The following is a 22,121-nucleotide window of genomic DNA, read 5'->3' as shown; positions in this document are numbered from 1 at the left end:
CTTGAGGATGGCTTTTGCGCATGCGTACCTAATGTAACAAGATGGCGGAAAATGCGGAACTGAAGGTAAAGTGAGCCCCTACATTAGCTTGACAAATAGACGTTTCACACAGTGAGTTTGGGAATTTCAAATCATAGAACCATTATTACTTGACAGTAGAGACCCGATGAATGTTGGTATCAAAGCATATAATACCAAAACAGGAGAGCAGTGGAGACCGGACAAACTGTTAGCTGGCTGGCTAGCCCGCTAGCATTAGCTTTGTTATTGTTGCCGACGTCCCGTTAGGCTGCCTTTGCTCACCTGCACATAAGGCCACATATCGCTTTTAGTCAAATGTGAAAACCACTTTCATTTCAACGTTTTGTACCCAACGGCACTGTAGTATTAACCACCTGACATTGTCAGTAGTTCGCCGGGAGGACCGCAATGTCTGTTTAAAAGTGGGCTCTGTCTATTCCCTGGAAGATAAGCGCAGCTTCCATTAGCGTTATTTCCGATGTAATGTGAAGGACGGTAGTCCACGAAATATAGTCATTATCCTCAGTATGGTTAGCTGTAATGTAATGTAACTCATGTTTGCGATAATTGTTCAAACACTCGAGATAAAGTAAATACTGTAACATTCATTTTTGTTTCAGTCAGATTAAACCGGCATTATTCTACTCATATAATGTTGGTAATTCATTATTAATTGACAGAAAACACTCATTGTGAAACGTTTTCGTTTTGATCTGCTCCCTTCCTGAAGGAATCTCGGCACTGTTGACACATCTTTGCCTCACATAAGCCGTATTATTTCTATACGGTACAAAAGGCATTTAACATCAACGTTCAGCTAATTTATTGAATATATCTAAATGTATCACTTATATCCGGTGGTATGCGACATCACATTTTATTAACAGGCCACATTTCAAGCGTCATCCGAATGTTTACAGTTGCTCAAATATTTACCTTTTGCAGTTCCACATTGAGTCCTAATTGGACTCCTCAATTACCACACAGATGACCTTGACTGATAAAGCGGATTGCCAGTAACATTTGCTTATCTATGCAGGTTGTCTTTTTAATGCCATTAAGTGTCATTAAGTGTTGCCTTCGTGTGTGGGGCCACATCGCACCGTTTACACACAATCATTCACAAAAGATGACTTTACATATGTTGGACCTAAGAACACATGTACCTGTACAATATAGTATAACATAATACAATGGAAGCCCTACCTTTGTGGAGATGAAAATATTTTGTTTTCTTTGCTTCTGTGTCAGGTGTTGATCCAGTTCTATTGTCATTTATGGTTTTGCTTTATTTGACTGCATAACACCGTAGGAATGATTTTGTTAAGAATAAAACAACCTGTGTCATTAGATTTGTATTATGTTACTACAACAAAAAAGCAGGGCCACCTAATACAACATCACAACAATCTTCTTAAAAATTGAAATTAACACCTCTGACACTGTCTCAAGAAAAAGTCTCTGGTGTATTGGATTCCTTTATTTTGTACAGATACTCATGTTATTGTGTCCACACCCTGTATTAGTGCTGCTCCATTATGGAAAAAATCATAACCATTATTTTGGTCAATATTGAAATCATGATTATTTAAGACGATTACTCATTGACCATGGAGAGATGTTGCATTTATTGAACTTAAAAAACAGTGAAAACACCTTGAACTGTGAAATTTCCCTTAATACTTTTCCCGTTGAACCTTTTTGAATTCCCCTTCAGAACACATGACAAAATAAGAGTTTACTTGCAGTATAATGTGCAAAATAATCGTTTTTCTTGATTACATTGTTTTTGTGATCATTAGGAGCCTAAATTGAAATTGCTATCAAAATTTGATTAATTGCACAGGCCTACCCTGTATTATCACTTGCAGCATGAGGTGATGAGGATTAAAACCTTAAATAGTAGAATCAGTAGAAGTTATGTGCGTTTTCTGCTTCTAGCCAAAGGGCCATCTCTGCCAAAGTCATCTCAGAGTGGATGTGTATGTTAAATATACTGTATGATGAAGCTCTTCATGTTGGTCTTTTATTTAGATACTAACCGAACAAAGGCCAAAGAAACTGTAGAAATCTTTCTGCTCCAAGCCTGTCTCAAAAATGAAAATGTTATGGGTGTGGACGATTTGCAAGCTAGTGACGGGTTTTTAATGATGTAAAGAAATAAATCAGACATGCTTTCATAATAATGTTTTAAATGATGAAGGCTGAAATGAGGAAAGGAAACTTGTTTCTTTTCATCAGAATATGAAAAAAATGTTTAATAGACGATTTTTCACACTCTTCTTTTTTTTTTACCAGCAAATGGTAATGAGCCTTCGAGTTTCGGAGCTTCAAGTGTTGTTGGGGTATGCAGGACGGAATAAGCACGGGCGCAAACACGAACTTTTGACCAAAGCTCTTCACTTACTCAAGGCTGGTTGCAGTCCTGCTGTGCAGATGAAGATCAAAGAGCTCTACAGACGACGCTTCCCAACCAAAATGGTTTCACCAGTAGACCTGGCTCTGCCCGGTGTTCATTCTGCCTCCAGCCTGCCCGCCGGCCTCGCTCAGCTGGGATTTGACAGCCACAGTTCCCCATCGCCTCTGCTGCCTGTTTCTTTACTTGGGCCCAAGCATGAGCTGAGTCTGCCTCACCTCCCCTCCGCCCTGCATCCTGTACACCCTGATGTCAAGCTCCAGAGATTGCCATTCTATGACGTTCTGGATGAGCTCATTAAGCCAACTAGCCTGGGTGAGTCAACCACTTTCTGCTCTGCTGTTTGTTTAGCGATAACACTTACATGTCTGAGCCATGACTTGTCAAAACCATGATCAGTAAAAGTTCAGTTTGAGTTGACGTTAGGGCCTAGTGATTCTGACTGTCATGTTCTGTTCCTCGTCTATTTTTCGTAGCCTCAGACAACAGTCAGCGGTTCCAGGAAGCATGTTATGCCTTTGCATTAACACCACAGCAAGTTCAACAGATCAGCAGCTCCATGTAAGTGAGAAAGCTATCTGGTAAGAGATGAAAGGGAAGAAGAAATAATACTGTAAAAGCATTGAAACTACCAAACTATTTTTGTACTGTTTACATGATTTAAAAATCATTATCTGACATAGCAATCAATCAGAGTACACTGAGTTGTTATTAAATTGAATGTGAAACTTTTGATCATCCTGATCTGACTTTCTTTTAATTCTTTAGGGACATATCTGGGACCAAATGTGACTTTGCTGTTCAAGTTCAGTTAAGGTATGTCTAACATACTTTTCTTCAGAGCATAAAAATATTCTCTTTTGAATAATAAGTATATTTGCGTTAAGTGATGGGTCTGTGTTTAGTTCCTTAGTTTTGAAGCAAACAGAAATAGTTTTGTCACTTGTATAGTTCACGTCATTTCAGTCTTTCTTCTTAGCGATTTTGTCTGACTCTCAGATTCAGATGTAAGAAGTTAAAACCCTCACCCAAGTTGTAACTTTAACCTTTAAACTTTAAGTTTACAGTTATAGGTTATAGGTGTTGATAAAAGACAAAGATAGGTATCAAAATTAATGATCAACAGAACAGGTTTTGAATTGTGGAGTGAAGAATGCAGGGACGCTTGTCTTCTGGATGCACACGTTTTTATTCACAATGAAGTTGAGCCATTTAAAAAAAAAAATGTGCACACATATTATTAGACAATATATTCACCAGTATGATTAATAATTAGTTTGCTGTTCAATTCCAGGATTATAGTTTTTTGATAGCTTACGTGCAAGCGTTTTTATTACCTTACAATAACCTTACTTTAAAACAATTGAACCAAACAGGCACACTTTGTTGGCATTGTTTAACTTCACAAAAACATTAAATAACGGTAACAAAAACTGATGTTTTTCTTAGTTGCATAATAAAATATTCACTGTATGGATGAATGCCATCCTTTAAGAGGTGCTCTCCTATATCATAGATGGAGATGGCTGTACTTGACAGAACTGAAATGGTAAAATAAGCAAGCCAACCTTTTTGTGAAAGTGGCAACTTTACAGAAACAAATTGCTTTTGACATTTGTCCCTCAACATTTGATCTTACCGCTTCTGTCATTTATTTTCTTCATTTTCAGATTTTGTTTATCAGAGACAAGCTGTCCCCAGGAGGATCATTTCCCCCCTAATCTGTGTGTGAAGGTGAACGGCAAGCCTTGTAATCTCCCGGTGAGTCTATTGTCATATTTTCTGTGTATCACACCACCAGTTACTGAGAATCAAGGTCACTGATGTTTGATATTTGGTCTGCAGGGATATCTTCCTCCAACCAAAAATGGAGTTGAACCAAAAAGGCCCAGTCGTCCCATCAACATAACCTCTCTTGTCCGACTGTCCACCACAGTCCCCAACACAATTGTGGTGTCGTGGACTTCAGAAATTGGGAGGGTAGGAAGTTCTAGGCAACGCTTTAGAAATCAAGCATCATAGTCCATTAAAGAGGACTTAAGTCACTTCAGTGTAACTTGTTTCGCTCATTATTTTATCTTTGTTTTGTCAGAGTTTTTCCATGGCTGTTTATCTGGTAAGACAGCAGTCGTCTGCAGTGTTGTTGCAAAGACTACGGGCCAAAGGAATTAGGAACCCCGACCACTCAAGAGCTCTGAGTAAGTTGCCTCTAGATTTTGTAGTAAAAACATAGAACATGCAACACGTGTTTGCACTACATCTATAAGTAAAAGACGATCACATAAATTACCTCCTGTCATATAGTAACTACTAGGGCTGGGACGATTTGTCAACGTAGTCGACGTCATCGATTACGTAAATGCGTCGACACAAATAATTTGCGTCGACGCGTCACTAAATAAAATAAATAAATAAAACTTGCGTGAAAATTAATTAATGTAATGCAGAAGTAATGTAATGCGGAACTACTGTTAGATACGCGGGTTCTAGGGACAACTAATCTGTAGCCCCGCAGAAGCTAGCTGAGCTCTCCGCCTACATGTAGTTTTTTGTCAGGTCGACAGTCCAGTGAGTGAGTCAGAGATAGCAGCACGAAAGGACGAGTATGGCGAGTAGTGGCGACCCACAAGAGTTAGAGGACCCGCCGGCCTCATTAAGATCGCAAGCTTGGGAAAACTTTGAGACTGTTTGGCTGCAGCCTGGAGCCTCTCGTCTCATGCCCTACCGCCTGTTGCAGTCCCCTCCTCGAAAACTTCGGTCTTCGGGTCAGTTGCAGTAGTAGGCTACAGGCGAGAGAGTGGTGGATAAAACGAGGACTGTGTGTCGGCGTTGTTCAGCAGTTGTTGGGTATGTGAGTGGAAATATATCTAACATGCTACCGCATATCCAACGCCATCACCTAGATGTGCCAATCACTGGAACGAGACAAAAAGAACTGTCCAACTTCTTCTCCCTACAGTGCTTAACCAGTCTTTAGATACAAATAATTAAAGTTAAATTAAAGGGAGAAGAGCTTGGATGTTAAACAAGAGATTATTCATTATTTCACCTACTGCTAAAAAAAGCTAATACAGGCTACTCTTTTTGCACTTGCTGTTTACTTTAAGTTTTTATTTTTGTATTCCTCCTGAAAATGACTTTATTTTGTGGTTGGATTGATAGCCTACATCTGGCTCCAGGTTGCACTAAACATTCATTTTACTTGAACAGTGCAGTGTTAAACAATTTTAATAAATAGAGATTTGAACCTTATTGAAATTTGTTTTGTGTAAATTGTTAATAATTGAGCAATGGGAAAATAATCGCTAATTGAAAAATGAATCGCTAGATTAATCGTTTAAAAAATAATTGTTTGGGACAGCCCTAGTAACTACTGTGTATTTTTGTGGCCTGTTTGACCACGTAGTAACAACAACTTGTGAGTCCCGGGAATTCAATTTAGGACCCAAAAAAGGTTCTAAGTTCTGCAAAGTTCCTCAGTTTCTTAAAGATTCCTGGAAAAAGTTCCTTTACTCCTTTGAACATTTGTTGTTCCACTGCACTTTTTTGCTCACACATAGAACTTACATTTTTCATCCATCCATCATATGATGAAAGATTAATTGTGAGGGAGTTTTGGGGTCTTGTTAAACAAATTAACATTAGCACAATTGGCTTTAACAGTATACATCAGGTCATCATCTACATCAATACTTGTTTTTAATCTTTGTGTTTATCTTTTTCTTTCTCACAGTCAAAGAGAAATTAACAGCTGATCCAGAGAGTGAGATCGCCACCACCAGTCTACGAGTCTCTCTCCTGTGTCCTGTAAATACTCCACTATACCGCTCAACTAAAAAAGTAGTATTGTAGTTAGTTGTGAGAAGTATAATTGGAACACCTGTACAACCAGTTAGTCAATTAGCCTATTGACAGATCAAGAAATGAATTGACAATTCTAACTAAACAGGGATTTTTTTAAGTCCCCTAGACCTGTATTTTATTGTGCAGATAGACAAAAAGTACTTCTTACTGTACTGCCATATACTGTATACTAGAGGTGTGACGAGATCTCGTCGGAGCGGGACTAACGTTACGTCACATCTGCAGCGTTCATGTCAAAGTGAGTCACGACAATGCTGGTAAAGCGGTCACAAGTGTGGTTAAGGTTTTCAAAACTTCAAAGTGCAGACAGTGTTTGCTGGAATATAATTTAATGGCGAGATCGCAGTGCAGTTAACTTTACACTTCCGAGACAGACAGGCACAACAGTGTTCACTATGCCCTGGTTACAGACTGACAGGCTGGAGGTTGTAGGGCAAGGCAACTTTATTTATAGCACATTTCAGCAACAGGGCATTTTTTTTTTTATTTTATTTAACCTTTATTTAACCAGGTAGGCCATTGAGAACAGGTTCTCATTTGCAACGGCGACCTGGCCAAGAAAAGCATAAGCGTGCAGGACAACATACAGTTTCACATTCAATACAATACAGGAATACAGAATACAAAAGGCTACATGAAGTGCAGATTAAGTAAGCATTACAAATTCGGTGCAAAGTGAGGTGTAAGTAAGACGAAGGATATGCGAAAGTGATATGGTAATAACACAATATACATGAATAGACAGTCTATAACACTGCTGAGATGTAGTGAGGAGCCAAACAAAACAAAAACAGTTAGTGCAAATTATGATCTAGTTAGTGGTGTTGATCAGTTATAACGCAATATATATGAATAGACAGTCTATATAAATGCTGAAATGTAGTGAAGAGTCAATATACAGTTAATGCAAATTGTGGTCTGGTTAGTGATATAGGTCAGTAATAAACCAGAAAACCGGAATAGACAGTCTATATAGATGTTGAAAGTAGTGGATTCAATTCAAAGTGCTTTACATAAAACATTAAAGAGCAATTAAAAACAGGCATGCAAATAAAATAGGCTAAAATAGAATAAGATACAAATACAAGAAGAAACGTTACAGTTCAGTGTATGAAATTAATAATTATTTGATTTAATGGGCTGTAGGTGAGGGGAGAGGGGGGTGTTTTATTTTGTGTGGTGTGTAAAAAATAAAAATAAGAATTAAATAGTTTCGGAATTATTTTTACAACTGAAATACATTTTTTGTTATTACAGAGGGAAAGTACTGGGAAAAGGTACCGTTGGGTACCGGCACCAAATTTCAGGTACCGGTAAAAATGTGAATGGTATCCAGTCCTACCTGCCACTTTTAAGTTGTTTGTGTGGCAGCATTTTGGATTCCCGGTGGAAACGCCGCAGTTATTAGGTCTGAAGAGGTTAGTGATACAGGAGAGAAGCCATTTGAGTTTGTGGCAAAACCTTTCACAGTGCTCGGTTTTCATTTCATGACTTTCAATTGAATAAAAGACTATTTTTCCAGTCATATTTCGTCGTTGAAGTTTTCTTTAAAATAGTGTTAAAATCTTGTCTCATTCTCGTGAATCCAATATCGTGTCTCGTCTTGTCTCGTGAGCTGAACGTCTTGTCACACCCCTACTGTATACTTAATTAGAACGTCACTTTGTTCTACAATATTCTGTCACTATAAAACTAACTGGTGCAGTATTTAATGTAGTACTGAGAAGTGACATTTATTTTGTGTTTTTTGTTTTGTTTTAAAGCTGGGGAAGATGAGGCTGACAATTCCTTGCAGAGCGATAACATGTTCTCACCTTCAGTGCTTCGATGCAACACTTTACATCCAAATGAATGAGAAGAAGCCGACCTGGGTGTGTCCAGTCTGTGACAAGAAGGCACCATATGAGCACCTCATTATTGACGGGTGAGCACAACACGTCACACATTCCTACCTGGTGACTTTTGAGAAGTATAAAATAATTGCTGCTGTGAAAACTGTTAAGAGAAACTTCTTCTTCATGGTATTATATAGCACTGAGCAATTGTTTTGGCATCTGATAAGTCTTCAAACTCATGGATCTGTTGCTGATGGCCCAGATAAATTACAGCTTTAAAAAGTGCCGATAACACTGTATATCCAAAATATAAGTTTTAAGGGATGATGAAGTACTAAAAGCTTACATAATTCTGTTTGCAAAGTTGCCAAACTGTGTTAAAATATCATGCTGTTTTCATAGGTTGTTCATGGAAATCTTGAATAGCTGTTCTGACTGTGATGAAATCCAGTTCAAAGAAGATGGAAACTGGGCCCCCATGAGGTCGAAGAAAGAGGTGCAGGAGGTGTCTGCTTCGTACAATGGTGTAGACAGCGGTATGTAGCTCGTACATTTCAGATTCTTCAAGTGTACTCATTCATTGTGATCTGTGAGCACAGTGTGAGTTAACTGTTGCTTTGTAGATTCGTCTCGAACAGAAACGCATGAGCATAAACGGGGATCATCCAATGACAACAGCAAGAAGGTTGATGTGATTGACCTGACACTGGATAGCTCCTCTGAGGATGAGCTAGATGATGAGCCGCCTCCTAAAAGGGCCTGTCCCTCGGTGTCACCCGTCTCTCCACCTCCAAACAAGGGGTGAGTCTCCAAACCACAAACAGGAAGTTAGATCACCATGAACAAATTATTTTTTTGGGAACTTTGTGCTCAGCTCTGTCGTGTTACTTCTTTTGTCTCCTCTCAGAGTACTGAACCTACACAGCCAGGCCTCACCTGTAAGCAGAGCTCCCAGCATGCCCCCTGTGGAGACCAGCTACATTCCTCCCCCTCCACCTCTTATCCAGGACTATCGCCACTATTATCACACAACTAGTGACCTGCCAGGTACACCTGTCTTGCCTTAAAGGAAAGATTTTGTTTTTTGTTATATCTGCCTCAATACAATAATCACATGCCCATATGTTAACCCAGTATCCATTTGTTCTGTCCAAACTGGTTGTAAAGCAATATGTCTTCAGCTGAAGCTAACATGATGCTTCAGCAGTCTGAGTCAGCTGAATCAATTGGGTATCTTTTAAAGTTATAGTATTTGTGGTGCAAAATCTGTCTTTGTTTCCTACTATTACATGTTAGTTTCAGTGGTTACTTCTGAGATGTGGTGAAGGATTATGTCCTAGTCGTGTGTAGACTTGTTGCTGGGACAATCCTCAGCAGTAAACCTGGTCATGAAGACACCCGCTTGATTTGACTAACTCAGTCTGCTGAAGCCTCATACTAGCTTAAGCTGTGGGCCCCCCCTCAGGCGAAATTGAGTCAACCCCATAACATCTTGTTACTCCTATTATTATTATTATTATTATTATTATTATTATTATTCATTCAATTCAATTCAATTTTATTTATAGTATCAAATCATAACAAGAGTTATCTCGAGACACTTTACAGATAGAGTAGGTCTAGACCAAACTCTGTAGTTTACGAAGCCCCAACTATTACAGTGGTTGCCTCAAGAGCAAGCATTAGCAGTAGCTATTGCGACGGTGGCAAGGAAAAACTCCCTTTTTTGTTAGGAAGAAACCTCGGACAGACCCAGACTCTTGGTAGGCGGTGTCTGACGGCACCAGTTGGGGGAGTGGTGAATGGTGGCAATAATAGTCATAATAAAGATAGTGAAACAGTGATCACAATGGTAGTCGTAGTAGTTCATGTCATAGTAGGGTACAGCAGGGCGTTACGGGGTGTGGTGATGCACAGCAGCCTGGGTGGACGCGGCAGGACGCAGTCGGACACTGCGGGGAATCGCAGAGCGTAGCAGGGTGTAGTAAGTCCATAGCGTCAGCTGCACCCAGGACCCCGGTGTAGGTGCCACCCAATATTATTTGTCCTACTTTAATTTGGGGGATAATCATTCTCTTTAATTTTTGAACTACGGTTCCTAGAATTTCAGGGCAAATTGGCACTGTTCAAAGTATGCTGAATTAGGTATTTGCTGTTATTGTTTGCTATGTCCCATGGATGAACAACTATCACTGGAATACTTGGATATGGGATTTTTTTTTTTTTTTTTACGTGACGATCCTCAGGCAAGTTCTGGAGTTACATGATTTTTAAGCAGATTTATGGATGTTTATTCACGTTGGATGGACATCGGAGTGAAAGTGTTGTGACTCAGAGGAGAAAGGAGTGCTATTTTTGACACAAATTGCAGCAATCTGGCTCTAAGATTTTAAAGAAGCATACCAATGTCCTCCACGAGCTGGGTGTCATAGTCACTGCTGCAGCGCCAACTGCTGGCCATGTTAGTAAGGGGACCAACATTCAAGGGGGAAAGGATCGTTATACAGCCAGTATGGGCAGGAGGAATGATTACATCATTCTCTCAATGTTAATAAGCCAAGCCAAGTATTTTTATTAAGACAGACTTGACAAAATCCAAGCTAACCTATCTTTGAACACGTTTGTTGCTTGTTGAAGCAGTTTGTAACTAGACATTGGTAGTGTATATCCAGAATGAAGTTAATGGACTGAGCCCTCTTCCTTTTCTTACAGATCTGAATTTCTTCTCCTTCCTCCAAGGCGACAATCAGGTATATTTAAGCAAACAGTTGAACTTTGGCAGTCATACTGTAGTGTGTTTATGTCTGGTTGCTGTGTTAATGGTAACTATTTTATGTCTGTTAGCATTACAACATGGTGATGGCTGCCGCAGCAGCTGCGTCGGCATCAGCCTCAGAGGACCATGACTTGCTCCTCAACCGTTTCCTGCCCTACGGCTCCTCTCAGATGTTACGTGAGCAGCCGGGCACCCCAGGGAGCAGCACGCTGGCAGCCACCAATGGAGGCAGCAACAGTGGCAGCACCAGTAGTTTGGTGTCTTCCAGCAGTCTGCGGGACCGCGACAAAGACAGAGAGCGAGACAGAGACAGGGACAGCCATACCATCTCAGGATTGTCAAGGTCCTCGGTGGAAGCTGCAGCGGCGGCAGCCATTTATGGCTCCATATCTGACGTTATCTCTCTTGACTAGATCCACACAGAACTGAAAGACAAGGGAGACCTCAAGAACAGGAGTTTGTAAATAAGTAAGACTGAGATGAAAGAATACAGTGCTATGTACAGAGAGGAAAATCTATTTTCAATTTACTTATCATATGTATATAAACTTAGGACGCTTCTTGTCCTGTGAGTTACTTCAGTTGATATTTTTCTGTGAATACTGAAGCCTTTTTCACACCTCTTCATGTGGTCCTTTGATTATATTGTACCTTTTGTACCTGGTTTTTACAGTTTTGTTTTCGATATTCCATGTCAATGGCATTATTTCAGTATAATGTTATGTATACAGAACCCTATGAGGTGACACCTTATGTAACATGAGATTTAGAATATAAAGAAAATGGGCATTGTTATAGATGTACAAAAGGCAACTCACAGCAAAACAGGAAAATGTATAACACTTTCTTTATTTTCTAAATGGCATCATTTCTGTCAAAGTTCTGTTTTGACAGCAGAAAGATCTGGCCATTTTTGTCATCACTGTAGATTTTTCTGTAAGACATTCATGCTGTGGTCATTATTTTTAAGGAATTATTTATGATGTAAGTTATGTGGGATGTATGCTGTTTTTAAAGAAGCATTCCTTATGCTTTTAGGAACTGTTGCCACTAGAATTGCAAAAGCAAACGCAAGATCCTTCTGTTGTCATGACGTGTTTCGCCTGTTTCAGTCATTCAAATATGAACGATAATGTATAGTTTAGACTGTACCTAAGATACATATAAATTGGGACTAAGTCAGTATTGTGAGACCAGGTATTTTCAGTGTGTAAATGAATGAATGGCACTAGTCCAGCAAGCAGCCTTCTTATTGTGTAATTTTTTTCTGAAGTACAATATACACAGAAAACTACAGCGAAGTGGCCGGTTGACCTATTTCAAGACAGAGAGAGTTTCTGGTCCACTTGAAGTAATTCTTTAATTTGACATTTCATGATGTCTCTATGTTTGGTTTTAGCACTTGCTTCTTTACATAAAGGCTGTGTGGAGCAGTGAAGCGTTCACAGTTGCAGGAAACATTTTAAGAGTAGTTTTCAGCTTTGCATGTCTCTGCGAATTAACTGAAAGCTCACCTGTTGGAGTGCTATGCTGTTCCAGGATGCATAGCCTTTTTTGTTAAGTGTATTTGCAACAGCCTGTAAGAGAACTGTGATAGCTTAGTCTTTGAGTGTATCACAACATGCATTTTGGCCCAGAAGTTAAAACCATTGAAGTTATTATGGACGCATCCCCTCCCTTTATTTTTCTTGACTTGTGCTTATAATTAGGATTATTTATTATCATATATATTTTCAGCATTTGTTTGATTCGTGGATATGCATTGCTGTCATTGTATGTGATATTTCTTTTGTAATTATATAAGTAATGCTATTTAAAAATGTCATAGTTGCTTGACATGCATTGTAACATTTTCTGTTTGTTTTACTATCAGATGATGTCAATAACTCAATAGAGGCTTTGATCATTTTGAACCGCTACAAGGTCTACTGTGCTGTTTAGTATTTGTAAGAATTAAACAGATATTAGAAAGTGCACATTTGTAGTTGCTCCGAGGGCAGTCCTGATACAGCTGCATGTGTTCTGTTTCAGTATCCAGTCTACTAACTCAGTTTGTGGCTTGGCAGGAATCCTAAGCCTAACACACCTTCCTTTAAACACTTTATTACAGCACATGCTTAGTAGAGGCAGATATATTGGCCAACAATAGCTTTTTGCATATACATCTATCAGCTTATATGAAGGCCATTCAGTAACAAAAATTTGCTGTAGAGAAAAGCCAATATATGTTTGAGGTAGTTTAGAAATGGTGTCCTATTATATAGTTTGTCTACCAGAGGACACTGACAAATGAATCTTTCAACTGTGAAATGTCCCGCTGAGTACACATCTAGCAACAAGACCTAAATGTCTACAGCCATATCTAACATGCAGATATTTGGCAAGTAATATTTAACAAGTTTACCATCTTAGTGTAGCATGTTAGCATGCTAACATTTGCTAATTAGCACTAAACATTAAGTACAGTTGAGGCTGATGGGCGTGACATTAGTTTTTTGAGTTTTGGTCATAAACCAAATTAATGGACAAGAAGTTTTTGATGATGGTGCAAAAGTAACCATAATTAGGAGTTTATTTTTATATTTATTTATTACAATTCATCCTGGGGGAGAAATAGTATAGAGAAATGCATTAGGCTATTCATTCAGCCTATTGTAATTTTATTTAATAGAAATATCAATATTGAGTGTAGTACAACCTCATGGTGGTACTACACTTAATATCGATATTTCTATTTTTATTAAATAAAATTACAATAGGCTGAATAGATAGCCTAATGGTATATATATTGAATTTGGTATATTGCATTTTTTTATGTTGAATTTTGGATTCTGAATTAATGAACGAAATAAAGGTGAAAATTAGTTGTTGAAAATTTAAAGAGTAAAATTTAGAGGCAAAAAAATTCAATGCATAAATATTCAGTGCTAGAAATGCAATGGTTTTTTAATTCCAAAATCTGATGAAACAGATTTGCTTCCATATTTTGATGCTTTTTTCAAACCCTTCATTCTCTACCAGAAATACTTGTTACTGTATGGAGAAACGCATTAGGCTATCCATTCAGCCTATTGTATTTTATTATTTTATTTGAAATATCAATATTGAAGTTGTACTACACTCAATATTTAGATTTACTTGCATATCAAAGCAACAAATGTTTGTTAACATGAAAATCAGAACACTTTCACACATTTTTGCTGGCTAGTAAAATTGTCCTTGAGGGTAGAGTTGTAGTGATTATGTCTCGACCATTGCAAGCATAAAGTCAGGTACAGCCAGAGGCCATCAGGATCTTCTTTATGAAGCCTTGTTTAAAAAATTAAGAATGGTTAGACAGGGGTAACCATACAGTCTATGGGGGTAACATATAACGTTCATGTAGCATTTAGGTATCCTCGGAAATGAGAGAACAGACAGGTTGGCAAAAGAGGCAGTCAAAAAAGGAATTGTCGAAGTCAATATTAAATTATCAAAATCTGAGGGAAAAAGCATAGTGTGGAGAAAAGTAACTTAACAGTGGCAATAGTGTTGGGATAACGCAATAGAAGGGAGACATTTACAGTCAATCCAAAAAAGGAGTAGGCATAGGTATAATAGGTATAAGTAGGGGAACAAAACAGAAAGAGCAAGTAACAATAAGCAGGCTGAGAATTGGACATAGTAACCTCAACAGCACACATCACATTATAGGGAAGAATCCAACTGTGTTTTGTGATCATTGTGAGATACCAAAAACTGTATAATGTGCTTCGTTGCAGGAAATGTGTATCAGAGAGAAATGCCATGTTGGAAGAAACTGAACGATTAGGGATAACAGGGGAGTAAAGAACATACTGGAGTGTGATCAAGTGGACAAGGCAGAACATGGTATGGTCAGCTACCCAATGAGAACATGACTGATGAGGAAAATGTAACATACTTGACATTGTAAGAGTTACCTAACTCCAGAAGATGGCGGAGTGCAACATTAAGGATGGATGCAAGCTGCCGTTAAAACTCAAAGAAGAAGAAAGAGATCTTTGGCTTTGGTCGCTGTATTAATGCGTCATCGCGTTGGTTATGACGTTTTTAGAGAGCGGCGCCGTTTCAGACTGGAATGGGAGCTAGCAATTTTTCCCATATTTTGATAGTTTAATCCGTGAATGGCGCCGAAACAGGACCCGAAACCTAAATTTCAAGAAGGTAACAAGTTGTCTGTTCTCATTTCTGATAGATTTATGGTGTCGGTCAGTGCTGGAGCCGTCGAAAAGCTCCGAAATGTTAGCTAGCTTTAACACTGCCGCCACCGAACCGCTAGCGTTGTTAGCCTTCATTGTTGTTGCAAAAAACAAGTATTGCTTTTTATTTGCCGCGTTAGTTCTACACTATGTATTTTCTTACATATGTTAAACAGAGTGTAACAATAACAGTAGCGTAGTCCGGCAAAGTCCATGGTTTGTATTTCAGCGATGTTGTTTCTAGCTATCTAAAAGCAGTAGCTTCATTCATGCAGTGTTAGCTCCCTATTGATTTCACCGCCCACCTCTCTGTTCACACAGTCAAGTGTTAGCTGGCCTGCTGACTGTTGTCATGTTGTCAGGGGTTTCTGCAGCTCTCTCTCTAAGATAGGATAAGTGCATCGTGTATTGTGAAAGTACTTCAGTGGTCTTTGTTGGTGTAGCAAATAAAGTTTGATCAAGTAATTAGAAAAATCTGTAATGGGTTCATTATTTCAGTAAATAATTGTTTTATATATATATATATATATATATATATATATATATATATATATATATATATATATACCATATGTATTGGTTAATCACTGAGTTTAATTGTAAACAGAAAAATACGAGTCATGTTTCTATAGCTGAGTGAATTTAGTTTCTGATCAACAGTAAACACATTACAAGTCAGTACCAAGTTACTTATTTAAAATGGTACACATAATCTAAGATATTATAATTTAATGTTTTAATATTCATGTATAATAATAATTACAACTGTCTCAAATGAAACGTATATAAATTAACATAATGCAATGTGCTGCAAGTTCTTAAACTAGGGCTGGATATCTTCAAAAATGTTCCACACCATGAATTTGATTCCGGTTCCTTTAATGAAACTTTTTGATACAAATTTTATAAAATCCATTATAACAAAAATAAATGACATTATGGTAAAACACATTTTCCAGCTTCTTTACGCTTATGTGACGCACACTGTAGTCAAGCCTCTCTAAAGTTCTACTAGTAAACTCTTGACTCTAGTCTGACTCACGTTCATTTAATGTGATCTGAGTCTGTGTGTGGCTAAAATGCATTTTTAAACATTTATGTAAAGATTGTTCTCGGCCATCAGAAAGAGACTGGTGTTAAGACGTTTAGGAATCAAAATTTAAGGTGTAACTATTGTTCGTGTTTGTGCAAGTAGTTTAGTCAGCTTAACAATTTCATCGTGTTTTACTTGGACTGCTCTCATGCTGATTTTAATTGACCAACACTCTGTTCAGGTGAAAGAGTGCTGTGTTTTCATGGGCCATTGCTCTACGAAGCTAAGGTAGGCATTAGTTAGCCCGTTTCTCTGATCATGTGATCCTCCCCTGTGTCTCTTGATATAAACATTTTTTGACAATGAATTGTGTCTCTCTTTGCAGTGTGTTAAGATAAACATCAAGGACAAACAAATCAAATACTTTATTCATTACAGTGGTTGGAATAAGAAGTAAGTTTTAGTTCAAATAAATCAAGTATTTTAGAGTTCTACAGTGAAGATTTCCCATGTGCTTGATTTCTTTCTTGGTGTTTTATCTTCCAGTTGGGACGAATGGGTTCCTGAAAGCAGAGTGCTTAAGTATGTGGACAGTAATCTGCAGAAACAGAAAGAGCTTCAGAGGGCCAATCAGTAAGTCTCTTTTTTTTAATGGTAGTTTTTTTTTACCAACTTTATTGTTTACAAATGCCACTGTAATGTTTTTTTTGTCACCAAGGTCCAATGAGAGAGCAAATTAACACAAAGTTTTATCTAATTTTAGTAGCAAATGTTCTACATGGTGAACAATGTATATAAGACCTAATGTTGTAAAACACTTGGACACAAAGAACAGTGCATTATGTCTAGATGCATTGATAGCACTACCGAAACACAGAAAAATATAGATGAGGTTTGCAAAAATATGCACCCTCAATAAACCAACTGTAGCCTGTGTCATGAAATCTCCTGAAAATAGACTGACTTTAATATGAATGATGTATTTTTAAGTAATTGTTTTGTTTTCCTAATTTAGAGACCATTATGTAGAAGGAAGAATGAGGGGTGCTGCGCCGAATAAGAAGATACCTCCTGCACCGCAGAAAAATGATGTGTGAGTTTAAGTCATCAGTTATCCTACCATACTCCTGCCAAACTGTTTTAGAGGTGTTAATGTTTTTTTTTTTGTATTTTAACATCTGTCCTTTTTGTTGTTGTAGGAAAACCAAAAAGAACAAACAAAAGAGTAAGTATATCATGTTGCAAATGTACATATTTGACACCCATGCCCTCCAAAATATCAGTCGGCTGGGTTTTTTGCACAAGTGTTTCCATCATCATTACAAAAGAAGCTGTAAACTACCAAGGAAATACAAGCATAATTACATTAATCACAGGGCATCACAATAACTTTGGCATGTATTCTTTTTAAGAATGAACTAACAGTTAAGCATGTTTCTGGCCGTGCAGTTCCTGGTGCAGGAGAAGGCACTAGTTCAGGAGGAGACCCGACCCACCCTCCACGAAAGAAGAGGGCACGCGTTGACCCAACTGTTGAAAGTGTAAGTTCATAGATTTACTAAGTTGCTTTTAGTAATATATTTTTTTCTGGTTGGTCGCTGATTAATGTCAAATAATACTGAGCTGCACTGAAAGTAACTAAGTAAGAATTTACAGTAGTTGCAGCCAGAGGTGTGAATCTTCACTGATCTCCCGATTCGATTATGATTATCATGTCTTCGATTCGATATCTCGATGCATCACGATGCGTCAAATTAATTTTTCTATTAAAGCCATATAGGATATTTAATTCATAGCTTTTCAAGCTTCAAAAACAAAACATTCTGCAGTGCTCTAATACTAAATAAATTGGATACATAAAACTACAGCACTGAGCACATGGCACTTCCTGAATGTGCAAAACATAACAGAATATGTGAACAGAAAGGTTGTTAGACATACATTAAATTGTAAACAGAAATAATCGATTATGGCCCGTCCGATTATCGACGCAGCATCGTCCACGATTCGATGCATCGATTATTTGATTAATTTCAACACCTCTAATTGCAGCTCTATAGTGGAAACACTCCCGATTCATGAAATGTTTCGGAGGTTCAAATGACATTAACTGTGTAAACATTGCGCTAAAAAGACTCCTCGTGGTTTATTTGTGTTATGTGTTCCCGTCTGCTCAGGAGGAGACCTTCATAAATCGAGTGGAGGTTAAAGTAAAAATCCCTGAGGAGCTGAAACCATGGCTTGTGGATGACTGGGACCTGATTACACGGCAAAAACAGGTAAGTAACCCTAGAATTAACTTTTTTCACAGCATTTTATTAATTAATATTATCATACACATTTACATTATAACATTTCCAAAGTAATTTATCTGCATGTTTCTTTTTTTTAATGCCTTCAGCTTTTCCACCTACCTGCCAAAAAGAATGTGGATGCAGTCCTTGAAGATTATGCAAACTACAAGAAATCAAGAGGAAACTCTGACAGCAAGTAAAAACACACATTGTTGCTTGTCATTTTCTGCGCGATGGTTTTAGTTTGTCACACTTGCCTAAGCTGTGGTGGATCACGCAGGCAGTGCAAAAACATGACTTGCTTGTTTGCTCTGTGTGTCAGAGAGATATAACTTGATTTCCTCAACTGCTCAGGGAGTTTGCTGTGAACGAGGTGGTTGCTGGTATCCGGGAATATTTCAGTGTCATGCTGGGGACACAACTTCTCTACAAATTTGAGAGGCCGCAGTACGCAGACATCCTGGCCAACCACCCAGATACATCTATGTCTCAAATCTACGGTGCCCCTCACCTACTCAGACTCTTTGGTAATATCACCTGCACAACATAACTCTGCTGAAGTATTTGTTATAGAGAAGAGCAGCTTTAATGCGTTGGTTCTTAAAACATCTGCACCAGTCTGACTCTAGAAGTAATCCCAGTCAAAGTAGAATTAGCAAAATTAGGTATCTAATAAATCACCCATGGACTCACCTCATTGGTTGAGCCACAATGTTTAGCCCGCCTGAGGCTTATGGGAAATGGTGTGCATTAAAGGCAACTAAAAATAGAAATAAACAACAATATTAGCATTTAAAAAAACTACTGTCATATCTAAAGCCATAATAATAAATCCATCCTTGGATTGATGCCAACATATTTATCCATTTACATGTCATGCAAGCACTGCAGTCGCAGCCTGTAGATGCTCCCAGGCCCTGATGGCCTTCAGCAATTCATCAGTTCACACAGAGCTTGGCAAAAAGACTTTCTCTTTTTCTGCCCCCTCAACCTGGAATACACTGCAGCAGGATCTAAAGCTGTCCAGCTTGATCCCGCTAGGGGTTTTCAAACTCATTTTAGGGCACTGAAACAAGCATCTTTGTAAACTTCTTGTTTTTAGTATTTTTAGTGTTTTAAGTGTTCTTGTACTTGGCACTTTCATTTTAATATTGTATATACTATTGATAAACCTGTCTTTATGGCAAATACCGTATTTTCTCAAATAAAGGCCGGGTCTCAAATAATGACCGTGTGGTCGCCACAAACTAAAAATAAATCCTGGTGCCTGTCATAAAATGTGCATGCTTGCTAAGAATAATGTACATTTAATTTAATAAATTCAACAATATCATTTCATTTCTAACACTTGTTCTGGATTATTTATCTAAAGTGTTGTTTTTTCTATTTCAGTCGCTGTGGCTGTATGTGTGTTAGTGTAAAAATGTAAAGGTGCAAACAGGAACAGATCAGAGAAGTAAATACTAAAATATAACATCATTAAATATCTGTTTGATAAATATACTAACAGATATTTTTAGAAATAATGTCATCTCGGGTAGTCGCTGCAGTTGAGGTAAATAAAAAAGCCCTGTCCACTATTTCAGAATTCACAGGATCTGACTTTTCACTCATGTTTGTGAGTTCTGACATTAAAATCCCTTGAAAAACATATGCATACAGTAATATATATGTGCAATACATACAAATTACAGTGCGTTACTTTTCGTAGCTATATGTACGAATGGTTCATGAGAACAGATTATATTATCCTCTTGTACAACAAAATATTCTTGTAAGCCACATCAACTAGAACTACATACACACGTGTGTGTATGTTTGTGTCTGTCTGTCTGTCTGTCTGTCTGTCTGTCTGTCTGTCTATCTATCTATCTATCTATCTATCTATCTATCAGAAATAAGAGTGCAGCCTGTTTCTTTTTGTACACATCAGTATTCATCTTTATCTACCACCATAACCTGTGCTTTTTTAATCACTTGAATTACCTCCTTGAGGAGCAGTAAAGTGTAATTATTGAAGTTTTTCTAGTTATTATGAATGAAGACGAGGTTAGAGGCCATGTGGTGTGTTAAATTCTGTCTTTGTTTGGTTTTAAAGTGAGAATTGGAGCTATGCTGGCGTACACTCCCCTGGATGAGAAGAGCCTTGCACTGCTGCTCAGTTATCTACAAGACTTCCTAAAGTGAGTATTCACAAAATTATTGTTATTAATAAGGCTGGTATTGATTAATTTGCAGCAGAAATGAGTAAAATGTAACTCCATTCCAGGTATCTTGTAAAGAACTCTGCATCGCTCTTCAATGCAAGTGACTATGAAGTTGCCCCTCCAGAGTACCACCGCAAGGCAGTTTAAGGTTTTTTATTTCAGGATCTAAAGCCTTTGTGTGTTGAAGTTTGGAGACGACATTCTTATCTGTCGAAAGGATTTGATTTCACAAAAGGCCTTCAGAGAACGGATTGTGCGAGATCTGTTGATTTATTAAGGAAGAATCAGAGCAAGATGTCACACTAATCCCTGGACAAGTTCATTTTCTTTCATGTGGAAAGCTGCTGAGTACGCTCTTCCTGTATTGGTATGTTTTTCAGTACCACTTTTTAGTTTCTATGATACTTGTTTTGTCTGGAGGTTTACCAAGATCTTTTGAAAAGGAATTTCATCATGATTTTTTTGTTTTGTTTCCTGTCTTGGTTCAGATGCTGGCTAAATTTGTCTTGTAGGCTGTCATCATTTTCTAATAAAAGTCTCATTCTCAAGTTGTTGGTCCATCTTTGATTTGCTAGTTTAAGATAGTTAGGTCAAGGTAGAATTTATTCCCATCTTCATCTACAGGGGGAATTGAATTGCTATGTTATTGTCGTTACCGTATATACCGCATATTGGCATTTCATTTTCTTGTCTTAAATGATCTATTGTTTATGAAAATGCTTAATGGAAAAATGCACCAGAGTGGATTAAGACAAATTAATTTTGCCTGAAAAGCCAGATGTTTCAGAGAGGAGCTGTTTTTGTTTAGTACCTTGAGAAACCCTAAATTATTTTACATTTTTCACTCTGAAACTGCAATAATTAAGGCCGCATATATTGAGTGATTTTTTTTTTTATCACTCAAGGAGGAACTGATATCAATTTGAACCATTAACTAAATGCTTACTGGTTATTGCATGCTTGCTTTTGCATTTATTCTATTTGAATATAAAATACAAGGATCACTGAAAAGGCCAATATGGTTAAATTGTCAAATGTTAAAATGCAATATTTCAGTAAATGCTCATTATATTTATATATATATATATATATATATATATATATATATATATATAAACCCAATTAAATGCTTAACATCTGGTTAGGATATATGTTCAGTTTTTAAGCCTAAAGTTAGATAAATGACAACAGTTTGAAATGCATAATTTGATAAATGGCAATTAAATGGTTAAAATGTAATAATTGCTTTTTAATAGTGAGAGAGACAGACAGGAAAGGAAGAGAGGGGATGAACTGCAGCAAATAGCGCTGTGGTATAGACTCCGCCTTAATGGTATGCACTCAGTGAGCTATCAGGGCACCCCAAAATGTAATAATGATTGGATAGATGTACAACAATGATAGTTAAATATAAGTGAATGGATTGTTAGACATTTATTCCCTTTCCAAACCCTT

General features: G+C 37.7%; 2 protein-coding genes across 2 annotated transcripts; both read left to right on the top strand.

Annotated features, from left to right (window-relative positions):
• Positions 1-11,325, top strand: pias1b (protein inhibitor of activated STAT, 1b). Its single transcript, XM_031283120.2, has 14 exons — positions 1-65; positions 2,320-2,752; positions 2,914-2,998; positions 3,206-3,253; positions 4,108-4,198; positions 4,283-4,417; positions 4,530-4,635; positions 6,171-6,244; positions 8,065-8,225; positions 8,539-8,672; positions 8,760-8,937; positions 9,044-9,183; positions 10,849-10,886; positions 10,981-11,325. The coding sequence occupies exons 1-14, from the start codon at positions 42-44 to the stop codon at positions 11,323-11,325; spliced, it is 1,992 nt and encodes a 663-aa protein (XP_031138980.1). The 5' UTR covers positions 1-41.
• Positions 11,326-14,850: 3,525 nt separating this feature from the next.
• On the top strand, positions 14,851-21,214 carry morf4l1 (mortality factor 4 like 1). Its single transcript, XM_031283297.2, has 12 exons — positions 14,851-15,097; positions 16,407-16,453; positions 16,551-16,618; positions 16,712-16,798; positions 17,181-17,258; positions 17,365-17,390; positions 17,615-17,706; positions 18,343-18,444; positions 18,567-18,655; positions 18,814-18,986; positions 20,558-20,642; positions 20,729-21,214. The coding sequence occupies exons 1-12, from the start codon at positions 15,058-15,060 to the stop codon at positions 20,811-20,813; spliced, it is 972 nt and encodes a 323-aa protein (XP_031139157.1). The 5' UTR covers positions 14,851-15,057; the 3' UTR covers positions 20,814-21,214.
• The last annotated feature ends 907 nt before the right edge of the window (positions 21,215-22,121 follow it).

This window comes from Sander lucioperca, chromosome 7 (genome assembly GCF_008315115.2).
Source record: "Sander lucioperca isolate FBNREF2018 chromosome 7, SLUC_FBN_1.2, whole genome shotgun sequence".
NCBI lineage: Eukaryota > Metazoa > Chordata > Actinopteri > Perciformes > Percidae > Sander > Sander lucioperca.
The sequence above is the reverse complement of the archived record's forward strand: the minus strand, read 5'-3'. Positions and strand labels throughout refer to the sequence as shown.

Bases quoted from the DNA above. Each gene is read 5' to 3' on its own strand.
- pias1b (XM_031283120.2), top strand. From the start codon at position 42: ATGGCGGAAAATGCGGAACTGAAG. The intron at 4,636-6,170 runs GTAAGTTGCCTC...TCTTTCTCACAG, and splicing joins CGACCACTCAAGAGCTCTGA to TCAAAGAGAAATTAACAGCT. The intron at 8,673-8,759 runs GTATGTAGCTCG...GTTGCTTTGTAG, and splicing joins GTACAATGGTGTAGACAGCG to ATTCGTCTCGAACAGAAACG.
- morf4l1 (XM_031283297.2), top strand. From the start codon at position 15,058: ATGGCGCCGAAACAGGACCCGAAACCTAAATTTCAAGAAG. The intron at 18,656-18,813 runs GTAAAAACACAC...TCAACTGCTCAG, and splicing joins AGAGGAAACTCTGACAGCAA to GGAGTTTGCTGTGAACGAGG. The intron at 18,987-20,557 runs GTAATATCACCT...TTGGTTTTAAAG, and splicing joins TCACCTACTCAGACTCTTTG to TGAGAATTGGAGCTATGCTG.